The following is a 15,597-nucleotide window of genomic DNA, read 5'->3' as shown; positions in this document are numbered from 1 at the left end:
TTCATTTTGTTTTTCATTTAATTATTAGAGGGGGAATTTGAGTGGCAAGCATCTGCTCTGTGTGTCAGGCTGTAGATCAGCTTTGAGTCATGACCCCACTCAGATATTAACAACTTTGCTTAACACAGTCATTTGTTTCAACCAACTTTAAATGCATTCAAACACTTTTTGTACGTATATTTTGGTTTTAGCTTGAAATCTGTGTGGATGAATAATAGTGTTCGTACTTTTGTCATAAAGTATACCCAGAGGCATATATTCCTTTTGATTGAGTTTGAAATCCCTTGAGGTTTTAGACCAAAGCATATCAGACGTAGGAGAAAAGTTCCTCATGTAGTATACACATGGCTCTGATAGTCATCTGGTAAGTCAGATTGCCTGAGGTGGATTTAAGTCCTACTTCTGTGATCGTTCTCTTCTCGGGGTTTTATGTGGAGATATGGTCTCACAGTGTAATTTTCTTAAGGCAGAATTTGTATTTATATGTGTAGGTTTCTTTGCACATATCCTGCTTACAAATATAGAATGATGTAAGTCTCAGTCATTAAGTTCAGTTTCTGTGAGGTTGTGCCTGTGACACATCAAGTAGCCAAGATTTATTATGACTTATATTGATGTTGTGGAAATAAGGTTCTTATTGTTTTAATGCTTTCATCTTAATGTATTTTTTTATTTTTTATTTTATTTTGCGAGAGAGAGCATGAGCAGGGAAGGGACGCAGAGAGAGAGAGGGACAGAGAGAGAATCTCAAGCAGACTACGCACTGTCAGTGTAGAGAGCCAAAATCAAGAGTCGGACACTTAACCGACTGAGCCACCCAGGCACCCTGCTGCTCACATTTTTATCGTTCACTTACCTAATAATGGTTAGTTACATTGTGGGCAGATTTTTATCATTGTTATTATTTGGAGTATTCTCTGGGAGGTTTTTGGCATACCCCCCCCAAAATGTGTGCCCATATTGTAAGTTTTCTTTCCTTCCTCCCTCCCTCTGTCCCTCATTCTCAATGGCAATTTCTATTTTAATAGATGACTGACTGTCAACAGAATTGAAGTGAACTAAATTATTTTTGCTTTCATAAACTTTTCTGTATTTACATGACTGTTCATTCATTTCCATATATTTACAAACTTAAAATTGTACCAAACACATATTTTAGTTAAGATCATATCACAAACACTTTCTATATTTCAATATACTTTGTGCCTTTTAATTATGAAAAAATAGCCATATTAAAGCTAAGGTACAAAACACAGCAAAAGGAACTGGCCATAATTCAACTCTGATTTGTAAATTGTCTTAATTTGTACATATGCTTTATCCCTCTCCTTCCGCTGTGTTGACGCCAAGGCTTAGACACTGTATCAGGTATTATGTCTGACCTGTTGTGTTTGTCCTTTATGGTCTGGCTTTGGCACTTAGGAGCTCTTCCTTTATAGCCTTGTGCTGCCAGCTGGCTGCATCCTGGGGATCATGGGTAAATGTTGCCTGCAATGAGACATCTGTAAATGCTGAGGAGAAGACCAATGTCAAACTGTTGCACCTGTGTGCCTAGTGTTGTGTCTGATATATGGGAGAGGCTTTAAAATATTTATTGCATGAATGAATGAATGAATGCTTGACTAGAAGGTGTTGGTGATGAGGACAGTAAACGTAGGGTAGTTACTTATATACTGCATTGCTATTAACTTAGATATAAATAGTCACTGAAGAGGCAGTAACTACAAGGATCAGAGTGTGAAGGAATTGATGGACTTCAGGGAATAGCGGTAACATGCCGATATATATACATATCCAGGATGTTTCATAAGCAATGTTTTCCATGATAACTCAGTAAAGGAACCAACCTTTAAAAAAACTTTTGTTTATTATATTTGGCTTCATTCCAACTTTAGGAACCTTATATACAGAACCTTGGGAACAAGGTGAATATAAAACACTTGGAGCATTTGATAGAGTTTATTTTATTATTACTTATCTTAGTAGAAAAGATTGTATTGAATGGTTAACATGTGAAATTATCATGTCAGAATCATGAAGGAGTCATACAAAAGAGTGCCTTTTAAACAAAAGAGACTAACAGTGAGATTCCACTACCCACTTATTAGAATGGCTGAAATCTGGAACACTGAGAATATCAAATGCTGATGGGGATGTGGAGCAAAAGGAATTTTTATTCGTTGCTGGTAGAAATGCAGAATGGTGTAGCCACTTCAGAACGCAGTTTGGAGATTTCTTACAAGACTGCACTTACTGTAAGATCCAGCAGTTGCACTCCTTGGTACTTACCTAAAGAAGTTGAAAACATATTTTCAACAAAAACCTACACAAAGATGCTTATAGCAGCTTTATTCATGGCTGCCAAAACTTGGTGGAAACCAAGATGTCCTTCGGTAGGTGAATGGATAAATAAACTATGGTACATCCAGACAAAGGAAGATTATTGTGTCTAAAAAAGGAATGAGTTATTGAGCCATGAAAAGACTTGGAAGAACCTTAAGTGCATATTAGTAAGTGAAAGAAGCCAATCTGGAAATGTTGCATACTGTATGATTCCAACATAGAATCCAGAATAGAATATTCTGGAAAAGACCAAACCTGTGGAGACAGTAAAAAGATCAGTTGTTGCTGTGGGTGGAGGAGAGGGGAAGAAATGGATAGGCAGAGCACAGAGGATTTTTAAGGCCATGAAAATACTCTGTGTGATATTACTGTGATGGGTCTTTGTCATTGTATGTTTTTCCAAACACATAGAATGTACCAAAAATGAGCCCTCAAGTAAACCATGGCCTTTGGATGATTATGATGTGTCAGTGTGGAGTCATCAGTTATAACACATGTAGCACTCTGGCACAGGTGTTGATAATGGGGAGGCTATGCATGTGGCGGGGGAGCCGAGGGTATAGAAGAACTCTGTGAACCTCCCTCTCCATTTTTTTTGTAAACCTGAAACAACTCTAAAACAAATACAAGAGCCAATAGCAAAAAATGTTAGCCTTGGCAAACTAAATTTGGAGGCTTCTGAGAAGCCCATCAGGCAGCTCCATCACAGTTTGGCCAGAAAGTCTTCTGGGGGATGGGACTAAGCAGCTGGGCTGGATGAAAAAATGCTGCCTGGCTGCTTCTAGGAAAAGCCCTTTTCCAGATTTCTGCTTGAGTTGGAGCAGAAATAAAAGAGCTATCTGCTGGCACTAAGAGTCCATCAGGATGACCTCCCTAGCTAAGGGCTGCCCTGTGGTGGCTCAGAAATGTCATCTCATTAGGGGAGAGTCCAACTGGCGAGAGACCTTGAGCCAGCCTGATGTCTTTCCTGTTTTCTCCCTTCTGTGGCAAAGTCTCAGCCTGGTTTGACTCAAAACAGTTCAAAGCCTGGGCCATCCTTCTGGCTATCTAATAAATAGGGGAGGGGTTTGTTATGATGTGAAAATATGAAGAAAGATTGGGCCACAGCTTTCATACGCTTTAGACACTGAAGGTCTGTAAATCATTAAATGATTCTGGTAGTAGCAGTCAAAATAGACATGTATCACAGCCAGAGCCCAAATGTGAACATATTTGACAGGTCTGTAACTTCATTGCTTTTTAATGTCAGTCAAACAGATTCCATTTTGGTTTCTTGGCCAGGCTTCCACAGGCCTATTAAAATGCTATGAAGTTGAAAATATGAAACTTAATGTTTGTAAAACATGTAAACAGCATAGCCTTTTTCCCACATTGCCATGCAGTTAAGAAATTTAGAGTAGGGAAATTTCAACTTGGTGTCTCTCGAAAACAATTATGTGGTGAGAATCTATTCTCTTTTAAAGTTTCCTACTAGTCTAGTTATAGATTTAGTTATAGATTTTTTTTACTTAAGAGCTTAATTTACACACCCAAAGGAGAAAATCCTGCCCTGTTTCATGTTTAGAGATGTGCATTTAGTCAGACAGTCTGACTACGCAAATTGATTTGCTGGGGCTACCATGACCAAACAGCCACAGACTTAAATGGCTTAAATATTAAAAAGCCGCAAGTCCAAGATCAAGGTGTCTACAGGTTTGGTTCTCTTCTGAAGTCTCCGTTCTCTGCTTGCAGATGACCATCTGGTGGTGTCTTCACGTGCCATCCTTCAATCTGTGTGTTGCCTGTGGGACTCCAGTCATTGGAACTAGGCCCACCCATCCAACCTCATTTTACCTTATTAGCCTCTCTAAAGACCTTCTTTCCAAAAACGGTCACATTCTGAGGTACAGGACTAGATAGTCAACATATGAGTTTTGGAGGGACCCAGTTTGGCCCATAACACAAAAGGTTAGGCTAAAGGTTCTTTTCTCAACTTGCAGTGAGGACTGAACCTGCCTGTACAGAGTGATGACCTCTCCTGTGGTGCCACTGGGCACTGGGTCCAACACTTTGCCTTTGGAGCTAGATGGGGAGTGAGGGTCGCTTGGTCTCATACTCCCTCACAGTTGCCAGCTTCTTTGCAAGACTGTAGAATTGCTGTATTCTGTGTTGCAAAGTACCTGACTACTGTCGGATACTGTGTTTTAATTTAATTCATCCACTACTATTTGTGGAATACTGTTTTTTGTACCTGTTATCTTTTTATTTTTTCTTTTAAAGTAATCTCTGTGCCCAACATGGGCCTTGAATAAACAACCCTGAGATTAAGAGTCCTGTGCCCTATAGACTGAGCCAGCCAGGCACCTCCCTGTGATCTTTGTATATGATAACAATACTACATACATATTATTTTCATGTCTTCATGTAACATTGAGTTAGGAAGAGAGTAAATAGAAAATACTTGGAATCTTAGATTTCTTAAGAAACCTTTATTTTCCAATTCATCTAAATATCAAAACTGTCATCACTTGAGTATTCATTTTATATGTAATGGGCATCATTAGGCATTTACTAGTGTAGACCTTTTTTCTAGTTACAATTTTATTTGTTTCCAAATAATCAAAATACCATATTTAGGTTTTAGTTTAAAAAAGCCATATTCCATAACTCCATATTAATCTATTTTTGACACATGTAAGCACACATTTTAGAATGTCAGTGTGCAATTAGATATTCTTAGCACATGTCATTTGTGAAAAGCACTTTAAATCTAAGTACATTCAACTGAGCATAATTAAGATATCAAGATACATATTCTTCATATACATTTTGCCACTTAATTTTTTAAGTAGCTATAAGTATCTACCATGTGAATTCAAATTAAAGAGAGGTGATTGAATACAGTTATATTTAATGCTTTTAGTTTAAAATATAGGAGGAATTGCACTATGTTAAAAAAAAATATATCACTATGTTTTCTGTGGACAGCAGATTGATGACAGGATTGATTTTTTTTTTAATGCAAGACTGTTAATAGCTTCTGAATATTCCCAAGACTTTTCCCTAGAATGGTTTAGGGGTGGGGGACAGATCATAAGAAAGCATGCCTTTTCATCTTGTGAGTTCTTTTGACTCAGTTGCCCAGGTCCTGAGAAAGAATGTTCAGGGATACTATCTAGATTAGAAAAGAAGCTTTGGAGAAGAGCTTCTTTAGTTCCATATAGGTGAAAGAAAATGGATCCCAGGGAAATATGACCTGGAGCTTCTGAACCAAACCTTTAGATACTAGTTTAAGCTATGGCTATTTTCCAAAGTTTAATAATAAGCAGCCTTGGTAAGTCATTAAAAAAGTTATTTTTAAATGTTTATTTTTGAAAGAGAGAGACCACGAGCAGGGGAGGGGCAGAGAGAGGGAAGCACAGAATGCGAAGCAGGTCCAGGCTCTGAGCTGTCAGCACAGAGCCCCACGCTGGGCTAGAACTCACACCGTGAGATCATGACCTGAACTGAAGTCGGATGCTTAAGCAACTAAGCCACCCAGGCGTCCCAATTTCTAAGGCTTATAAATTTAAAACCTACTTGTTCACAATTATTGGACCAGAACTATGTTAGGATCACATTAGTGTGAAAGTCCCAGTCCTTGGAAGACTTGGGTAGTGCATTAGGGTCCTGTAGTATGTTGGCTTTCTAAATGTTTGATGTCATGACATTTCTGTTTTTAAAAAAGTAGATGAATCACTTCCCACAATCAAATTACTATGCAGCATCAGAAGTGTTAACAGTCAAGTTAATCATTATGTAACATGGCAAGAGGAATTCGGGTGACAAAATTGTGAAAAAGAAGAAACCAAGCTTATATATACAGTAAGCCAAAGCTGTGACGGAAGCCACATTTCAGGTTCTTTGCAGACTATCTAGCCCATTTCAGAGAGGGGGTATTAGAGGAGGAAAACCTGTAATTTTACTTTGAGCCACAAGGAGTGTGTCATGTGAAAAATTAGAGCATTTGGAAATAACGATGCTTTGTGTCGATAGAGCCCTATTCATTCGAGAAGCTTGGTGCTCGGGCTTCACGCTGACATAGTTGTAGCTCCCACAGTCCTATGTCCCTTTTTGGTTGCTCTCAGCCCTCCTGGATGCAAAGGTGAATTTATGAAGATCATGAATTTTAGACAGGGATCACAGCTGCTGAAACTGTCCTGGAGATGTGAACTTGGATTTGTATTATAGCGAAATGGGACATCCAGCATTCATTTGAGACAGCTTTAAAGGCCTGAAACATTAGAAGTTGATCTTGAACATGAAGAGCATTTGTGTGGCTTCCCTTTCAGCAGTCGGAGTACCTGCCCGGAAGAACGTGCACTGTGCCTCATTTTCAGCCATGGGGAACCTAGTCTCTGTCTCCATTCCTTTTGTGACTGGTGGTGCTCATTTTCAAAGTGGTTTGCTGGTGTTGGGGACGATCCACACCTGCATGGAGCCATGGAAAGGAGCCCCGCAGACAGAGTGTGGTAAACTCCGTGCTGGGTAACTACTATCTAGCCATTGTCATTTTTCCCAGCTCCTGCAGCAGGACATGATTAACCATTTCACAGTAACGGAAGTTTTCAAAATTAGAAGTTCCCACATTTTATTGAGTGTCAACTTGAATTTAATTAATAAAGTTAAATGAATTTAAATTAAACTCTCTGGTTGTCTGGAGCACCACTCTATCACCCATCACTTAGGTGAGTTCTTTGTTGTTGTTATTTTTTCCCCCAAACTGTTTTTGCTTAAGACTGCCACTTCCTATAATCCTCAGTATAATTATGTTTTCCTCAAAAAGAAAGTTTAATTTACAGGTTTCTAGGAAACGAAAAAACTGGCACTCATTAGCCCTGGCTTTGAGGGAAGCTGAATTCACCTAAACAGAGTTCTGGTCCCTGTAAATGGTAAGCCGTACCATTGATTGAGGAGCATGCCAGGCCCAGGATGAGTGCTTTATGTACATGTTTTCATTGTATCTTCACATAATCCTGTAAGTAACAGCCAGAACACATGCTCTTCGTTAGTTAGGTGGAGGGTCTTCGTTAGTTTTTTTCACTCTTACACACCTGCTGTAGAGTTGGCACACAATTGCCTTTAAAAAATAATGCTACAAAGTGTTCTGTCACATTGACACAAGCATTCACTGTTAGTGCAGTTCAGTACCTAGTCATCATCTGGGTGAGAATCCACATAGGACCCAACTCACTCATTCTTTATCTGCAGGCCCGTGCACACAGTGGGGTCTTAATAGAGAATCCACTGGGTGCTGTCCATGGCTCTGGGTCCCTTTGGCCTGGTGCAGGTAAGCAGGCCTAAACAGCCCGTCAGCATACTGTATCCTGCTGTGTCTTCCATCTCTTTGAGTCGAGGGGTGAAATGCATGAGCCATTGCATCAGACCCCTCTTTAGACGTCATTAGCTACCTCGTTGTCCTCCTGTTCATTTTGCACCTTGGACAACTTCACCATAACTGCTGGAGAGCCAGGATATGATGTTACTGCTGTTGATTCTCAGGGGTCACTTGTTTTGTGTTCGGTTTATGCTTCAGAACTTCCATTGTCTCCTTGTGCCAAATCCTGATCCATTTGATTCTGTTCTTTGTCTTTAAAGCATAAGTAGTAGGGAAATCCCGCCTTCCCCTGCTGCCTTCCACTCCCCTCCCCCGCCCAGAACTTTTGTGCTATTTCTCATAAGTGTGACCTAGTCCTTCTCAGCTCCGATTTATCTCTTCACTCTCCCCGAGAGTGGCTCTCCTTCATGACCCTAAATGCATTTGCATTCTGCCTTGCTTGCTTCCATAAATGACATCATTCTCTCTCTTTCCCTTCCCTTAAAAACATAGATTATACAAACTCTAATTCCCCAGCATCCACTTTCCCACCACAGATCACCCTGTGAGCTGAACCTTGCCTCCCTGTGCCAGCAGATACTGTTGGCCATTTTGTCATTGGCTTTCTCCCTCCCAGAAGCCCCATTCTTGACTTATGTGCCTGCATTGTGTTGCTGTGCTCTGGGGTGTGTGGCAGAGACTTCTTATCACTTAGGTCTCCACTCTTGGCATTTCATCTCCCTTTACCCCACGTGAGCTCCTGCCTTCAGTCAGCACAGATGGGGGATGACACCCTCCTCTGACTCCATCCCTAGCTCCCACCTCACTATTCCATTGCCTTATGGATGTGTCATATCATCCATCCTCTGCCCCTTTGTTCCTGTTACACACATGTAAAAATGAGTCCATTCTTTGATCGTACACAGTCCTTTTCCCACATACTCAGCAGCTGGGCGCAGTGCGCTCTACTGCATCCATTCCTCGGCCATCCACCCCCAGACCTTCTTACAGTGTAATGTTCCAATTCTGGCCTTTCTTCTGTCTCATCGAGTCCGCTAAAACCCTAATTGTTATCCCTGCCTCAGGGCTTTTCTCCCCTACTGGACTCTCTCCCTCTGCCACCTGGTCCATCTTTCTGAGACACAGGTAGTAGTCACGACACTCTTCAGCTCCAAGACCTGCTTGATAACCTGCTTGCCTCCCACCGCCCGAGCACAGGGACGCCCAATCGAGGTCTTCTGGAATTTGGCCCCAGTAGCCTGCTCTTCAGCCTTCCTCTCTCATGGCCCTTAAGCAGCTGGCTGGTTCTTCCTTGCCACCAGGATACGTAGTGATAAGTGGTGAAAGTGCCTGTCTGGCTTCAGGCAGGTCTGCTTTGAATATAGGCTCCGCCTTCCTAGCTCAGTGATCTCGGGCAAGTAACATAAGCTCCTTCACCCTTTCAGTCTCCATTTGCTCACTTATAACACTGGAATAGTGTATGTTATGAGAACCAACAGAGAAAATTCGTACAGAACTCTTAGGGTAATGTCTAGTACACAATAGATAGTAAATGCTAATGGATGATAATGTTTATCTGCTTATTATCATCTGTATTAAAACTTCACTGGACAGATACGGTGCTAGGTCTCTTTGCCCCCTAAGTGTGCCAGGCCTTTGTCACTGCCTTTGTGCCATTCTCTGCCTGGATTTGCTACATCCTAATTGCACTCAGTCACCAGCTGATGTGTTACTTTCTTACATGCCTTACCACCTCCCCAGGTTATCCCATCCAACGGAAATCTTGCCCTCCTTCAAATTGCCATGGCACTTTGTCTGGACCTTCCCTCTTCTTGTTTATTGTAATTACCTTTTCCCATGTGCTATGTTTCCTATTCATAACACATATATTTATTGGACTCCATAGAAAATCCTTTGCTTGCTGGCTATGTAGCCCTGCATAAGTGCTGTATTAGTTTGCTAGCCCTGCCATAACAAAATTCCACAGACTGGGTGACTTAACATAAAATTATTTTGTCACGTTTCTGGAAACTGGAAGTTCAAGATGGTGTCAGCAATGTCTGCAGGGTTGGTCTCTTCTGAGGCCTCTCTCGTTGGCCTGATGATGACTGCTCTCTCACTGGGTCCTCACGCACTCTCTTTTCATTTGTGTCCGTATCTCAGTTTCCTCTTACTGTAAGGACACGAGCTACATGGGAGTAGGGGCCGCCTGTATGACCTCATCTAACCTTAAGTACTTTTGTGAAGGCGCTGTCTGAGGTACTGAGCGTTAGGACTTCAATATATGAGTTTTGTTGGAACACAATTCAGCCCATAACAATTTCTTTAATCTTTTATGCCTCAATTTTCTCTTATGTAAAATCTGGGAGAAAATGCTTTCTGAGTACGCTGAAGATCTGTAACACACGCAAAACAGTGCGCTGGTGCCGGTAACGGGGCTTAATGGGCATTTATGACCTCACTCCTGTCTCAGGCCCCTTGAGACAGGGATGCTCGTGTTTTTGCAGCTCTTAGGACAAACTTTGAGCACGATGGGTTATAAATATTTGGTGCGTTTTTATGACGTGAATGAATGAATGAACGATCAGGTAGCAGAAGTGAGTCTGCAGTAAGAAGCACGTGTGGTTTTTGGCTAGATCCAGATGCTGGGCAGGAACTGAGGTTTCAGTAATAAGGAACCTTCAGAAAGGAAACCTGGAGTTATGTCTGCGTCCCCACTGTAAATATAATATGCCACACATAACCAGTTCCAGTGTGGTGTAGAAAATCTTTGCTTGTCCTGCTCGCCAGACTCCAGAAAGTCACAGGGAAGTGATTTGTGACAAAATTCCACACAAACACAAAACAGCATCTTCACACAGCCAGGTCTCTCAAGTGATGAAGGACACAAAGACCTGCACAATAGGTGTTCCTGTCCGCGGTCTGTGGACTCAGCTATCTTTGATCTCACGGAGGAGGGACACGGGTAAGGCACTGTGAATGGACAATAGCCCGGGAGAGCGGCAGCCAGCGTGCCGCTCAGTGATCAAGTCGTGGCCATGCCCAGACACTGTGCATCTGATGATAAGCATCTTCTCTTGGTGCCTTGGAGTCTCTCATTTCCTTCCAGCTTGACTCCAAAGGACCAATTCATCTTCAGTGCCTGTACAATGTGCCACTTTGAGTCTGTAAGCTCTTTTTTCTAAGCCCACCTGAGGCCAGGAGCACATCATTATTTGTTCTCAGTATCACTACATTTTCTTCCCACTGTGTCTGTTCCCTGGAGCTGTCTGAAGTGGATTTGACTTTTGCATTGTCCTTAGTGATTAGAATTCACTGTGCCGTGCTAAAAGAATTGGTATCTATCGATTGGCTGAGAGTCGGGGAATTGAGTATTAAGTTCTTATTTTGTATATAACTAACTTTTACAAGTATTAGTACAGATATAAGGTAACGAGTAAGGCAGCAATTCTGTACCTAAGGATTATACCCTTTAATAATGGCACCGCTTGGATACATGAGAAAAGTTTGTTGTGAGGTCAGATGTAAAACATAAAAGTTACCTCTGAAAGAAACTGGAGAACTGGAATTAGAAGTCACAGCTGAAAGTAAGCCTGTCAAGCAGCCTTTCAGAATTTAAAGGGATCATGGAGGCGATACAGTGAAGTAGAACGATTCTCAACATCTTAATCAGGTTTTGTAAAGGGCAGTCACAGAATTTTTTAATTTTCTGAAGGAGGATCTCGAAGTCACTACTTTTTCAGAGCTTTGCAAGTGACTGTGACATGCAGCCAGGGAGGGGCACCATGGGTTTAGGAGACAGGAAAAGAAACCGGTTTGGAGTCACTACTGGGTTGCAAACATCGTGGGTCCGTTTCCATCTCCTCGAGCCTCATACTGAGGGAGGTGGTTTGACAGAGGGGGCTGGGACTCAGGCTGCGCATGCACTCAGGTGCCTCTCCAGCCGCTGTTGGTGACCACGCGTCGCCTTCCTGTTCTGTTCTTCAAGGAGATCGATGTACGCAGGCTCCTGCCTTCTGCTCCTGATAGAGGAGCTCTAAACCACTTGTGATCTTTTTTAAAATCAGCCTCAGATTGGATTAATTCCAGCTCAGCAAATCTTTCTCATTCTGCTCCCATAAAACAGTATTTAAATGTTAATTTTATTCATTTTTGCAACTCCACACCTTGGGTCAGGCAGCACTGGCATGGTCCTCACTGTGCCATCAGTGCTGTTACTAAGCCAGGTCCGTTTCCTCCCTCCCTTCTGCCAGCTTTCACTCCCTTTGCGTCATGTGGAAAGATGCAGGTGCAAACCCACGAAATACTGAGGAGCTGCAGCCGCTGCAGCCGGAGAAGAGGGAGCCAGATGTCTGTGGGGTGAGAGAACGCCCCAACCTCTGGGCGTGTCTCTTCATGCTCCCCTTCCCACTAGATAAGGGCCTTTCTTGGGCCTTTTGATGAATCCAACCTAGGTTTTGTCCTGCCAAGATTGTTCATCCCACCTTCTGAGAGTCACGTAGGAGAGCCAAAGGTGATGGGTGAAACAAGTGAGCAAGGAGAGCTGGTCTGTGTGGCTGTTAAGACACTGGACCATACTGCCTTCTAAATGGTTGTAATGTGGTGAGAGGGGAAGGCTTGGTCTGTTTTCAAGATCAAGTGTGTCTTGATTAAGATATCAAGTTGGCAAAAATGGAAAAACAATTTGATTTGTAGAGAATTAATGGATGAACATAGTTCTTTACTTTTTTTGCTTAACATTGCTATGTATATCAGATAAGTTATGCATAGGTATTTATTTTTCTTTGTAGAAGTAATATATAATCTATGTAGAAGACATAAAAAATACAGCAGAAAAGAAACTAAACCACTTATAATCCTACCACCTCAAAAGCTCTGCATTGGTGTAATTTCCTCGTGATGGTAAGGGATAACGGGGGAAAGCTGTACATGCATTTAAACATGAGGGGTTTTGCTTCCTAATATATATTGAACATTTTCCACAATATTCTTATTGACAGCATACTCTCTCATTGCATGACATACTCAAATTCACTTAATCCATCTCTCATCGGTGGATGTTTTTGTCATACCTAATTTTTATTTCCAAGTGAATTTTAAGATCATCTTTGTATCCAGTGTTGATTACTACTGGCCATTTTATGAGAGCACATACACTGGTTAATGGGATCAGAGAATCTAGTAAGAAGTAATTTTGTATGTCATTAACCCAAAGTATGCTTGTTAGCATGATGACATCTACTGGGCTGTAAAATATCAGCACCATGTCTGTGGTCTAGTGTGGGGGCATCACTGTGTGATAAAGATTCTGAACTATACCATGTGTCAATCTTTGTTTGGAAAAAATAAAAATTTAATGTATTTGTGACAGTGATTAACAAGCTGAAGTACAGAGAAAGAATGTAACTGCTTAAAGTAAATATAAGCTTAGCTTCAAAATAACTAGCTTAAAATTTCCCTTATAATACACTTAATTTTTTAAGTACATTTTATTCTTTTTTTAAGTTTATTCATTCAATAAACTGAAATGAGAGAGAGAGAAACAGAGCACACGGGCAGGGCAGGAGTAGAGAGAGGGGGAAGGAGAGAGAACCTCAAGCAGACTCTGGACTGCCAGCACGGAACCTAGTGTGGAGCTCAGGCCCATGAACCATGACATCAGACCTGAGCCCAAGTCAAGAACCAGATGCTCAACCTACTAAACCACCCAGGTGCCCCAAGTACGCTCTGAGGATTTCCACTGATGGTCTCGGAGGTGGGGCACCTCCATGTGAAATAATACACATGGCTCAGAGTTTGGGTCACAATTGATTTAATGCATATTTTTACTACTTTGACATTTATCTTCTATATTAAAAAAACTAACCTGTAAACAGATAATATATAAGTAAAATTATAAGAATATGCAGCACCATGAAATGGTGTTTGATGATGGACCTGATGTTTTAAGAAAAAAATAGATTTCATCTAAGTTTACGTGTTCTCTGGCAATTCTTGCATCACTGCCAGAACCGTAGAGTCCATCATGGGACAGCCTGTGTCCTCCCAGTCCCCTCCTATTCTGACAAGCAGATCTGTGTCTCTTTATTTGGTTACAGTTTGATTTTCATTTTAGTGCTGCCTTTGTTCCCTTGGCTTTGAGCCTGTGATGGCAGTTGTTTCTGCTTCAGGGAATCCTTTTCATTTCCATGGGAGGACTTTGATGAGGCCAGGAGACCTTTGTCTCTGCTCTTTTCCCTCTTTCAACCTCTTCATCAGGGAAATAGGACCTCAGTACCCAAGACCTCCTTGGCAATAACTGTCTTTTAATTCAGACTCCTAGTCACTGTCTTTTTTTTTTTTTTATGTTTATTTTTGATGGAGCGCACCAGCAGGGAAGGAGCAGAGAGAGAGAGAGAGAGAGAGAGAGAGAGAGAGAGAGAGAGAGACAGAATCCAAAGAATCCAAAGCAGGGTCCAGGCTCTAAGCTGTCAACACAGAACCAAATGTGGGGCTTGAACTCCTGAACCGTGAGATCGTGACATGAGCTGAAGTCAGATGCTTAACTGATTGAGCCACCCAGGTGCCCCATCATAGTCATTGTCGTAATTGATGCAACCAGGATTGAAAACTACAGTGTCTTGAAGACACCCTCTTCCTGACCTTCCTTACCCTTACCCTTCTGTGGTCCTAAATCTTTACTTTTTTCTCTTTTTTTAGGCAGGAGGCTCCCAGGTGATTTTCACAAACCCTTTAGAAATCGTCAAGATCCGTTTGCAAGTGGCTGGAGAAATCACCACTGGTCCCCGAGTCAGTGCCCTGTCTGTTGTAAGGGACCTGGGGTTCTTTGGGATCTACAAGGTAACTTTTCTTTTAGTCATTTATTTGATCTGTGTTCATCTTTTAAATTAGCAAATGGGGTGAGCTGTGTAAATAAACTTCTCATGAGTATAATATTGACTCCTCACATTTTGGTACCTGGACAAGGCATCTGCTGGGGCCCATGGGCACCTTCACGCCCGCTGTCAAACAGCCATCCTCAAAATATACTCATCACAGATAACCGTGGAGGGAGTGTTGCTCGGTGTTTAGCTCTTCGCAGCAACAGTGGCTGGAGCTTATTACTCTTGCAAAAGGCTAATTCTCAGTGCTGCCCTCTGTGAAGGTTAGAAACAAAAATCACAGGTACCATTTTTCGGAAGATACGCTGGGCTCAGTTAAAGGAGAAGCCCATACTAGATTGGGAATTTATTTTCTGATCCCTGTGTATCCCAACCCTGTCCTTATATATGCCTTTGTCATAATTCTTTTGAAATCTTAATTGTTTGTCATTTAGAAAATAGTTTTTACGGAATAATTGCAAAACCAGGCTTTCAGAAAATTCTTGAAATTTGTTATTCATACTCTTCTATCAAGAAGTTGAACTGGAACATACTAGAAGTAGGTCCGTGTATCCCCAGCGACAAGGCTTTATCAAACATAAGGTGTTTACCATTTTTCAGTAAGAAAGTTAAAAAATTTTTTTCATGGCCAAGTTGACTAAGTAAAGCTTTAGAGATAAAGGAAACCTGAAGTCAGACATTTACTTAAAATGGTTTTCATTTATTTACACATGAACATACAAATTCCCATCATATGAGATTGGTATTACTCTTTTCAGTCCATACATATCAAAAAGTATTTTTTTCAAACTCTTCATAAGAATTTCGAATCCGGGTTTGGATCGCCACCTTGTGAATCAACCAGTCATTCGCATGGTCTCGCGGGGAACATTGTCTGCGTTTTTATGCCACACTGGGCGGGGGAGAGCACTTTGGGGCTCTGTGTGCAGCATCATCCCTGGAAATTGTATCCCACAGGCACACAACATGAGGACAGTTCTTTCTTTTTTCCTCTTTCCAGTTCCTCCTGAATGGACATACCTGGTTCCATAATGTAAC

General features: G+C 41.5%; 1 protein-coding gene across 4 annotated transcripts in view; it reads left to right on the top strand.

Annotated features, from left to right (window-relative positions):
• SLC25A13 (solute carrier family 25 member 13) overlaps window positions 1-15,597 on the top strand; it is a 182,519-nt gene that overhangs the window by 135,928 nt on the left and 30,994 nt on the right. For all 4 annotated transcript variants that reach the window (XM_029929328.1, XM_029929320.1, XM_029929335.1 and 1 more), the window contains one exon: window positions 14,378-14,518. In XM_029929328.1, the coding sequence (XP_029785188.1) occupies window positions 14,378-14,518 (141 nt within the window). The remainder of the gene's footprint in view (window positions 1-14,377; window positions 14,519-15,597) is intronic.

The sequence above is a fragment of the Suricata suricatta genome, chromosome 2, assembly GCF_006229205.1.
Source record: "Suricata suricatta isolate VVHF042 chromosome 2, meerkat_22Aug2017_6uvM2_HiC, whole genome shotgun sequence".
Classification (NCBI taxonomy): domain Eukaryota; kingdom Metazoa; phylum Chordata; class Mammalia; order Carnivora; family Herpestidae; genus Suricata; species Suricata suricatta.
The sequence above is the reverse complement of the archived record's forward strand: the minus strand, read 5'-3'. Positions and strand labels throughout refer to the sequence as shown.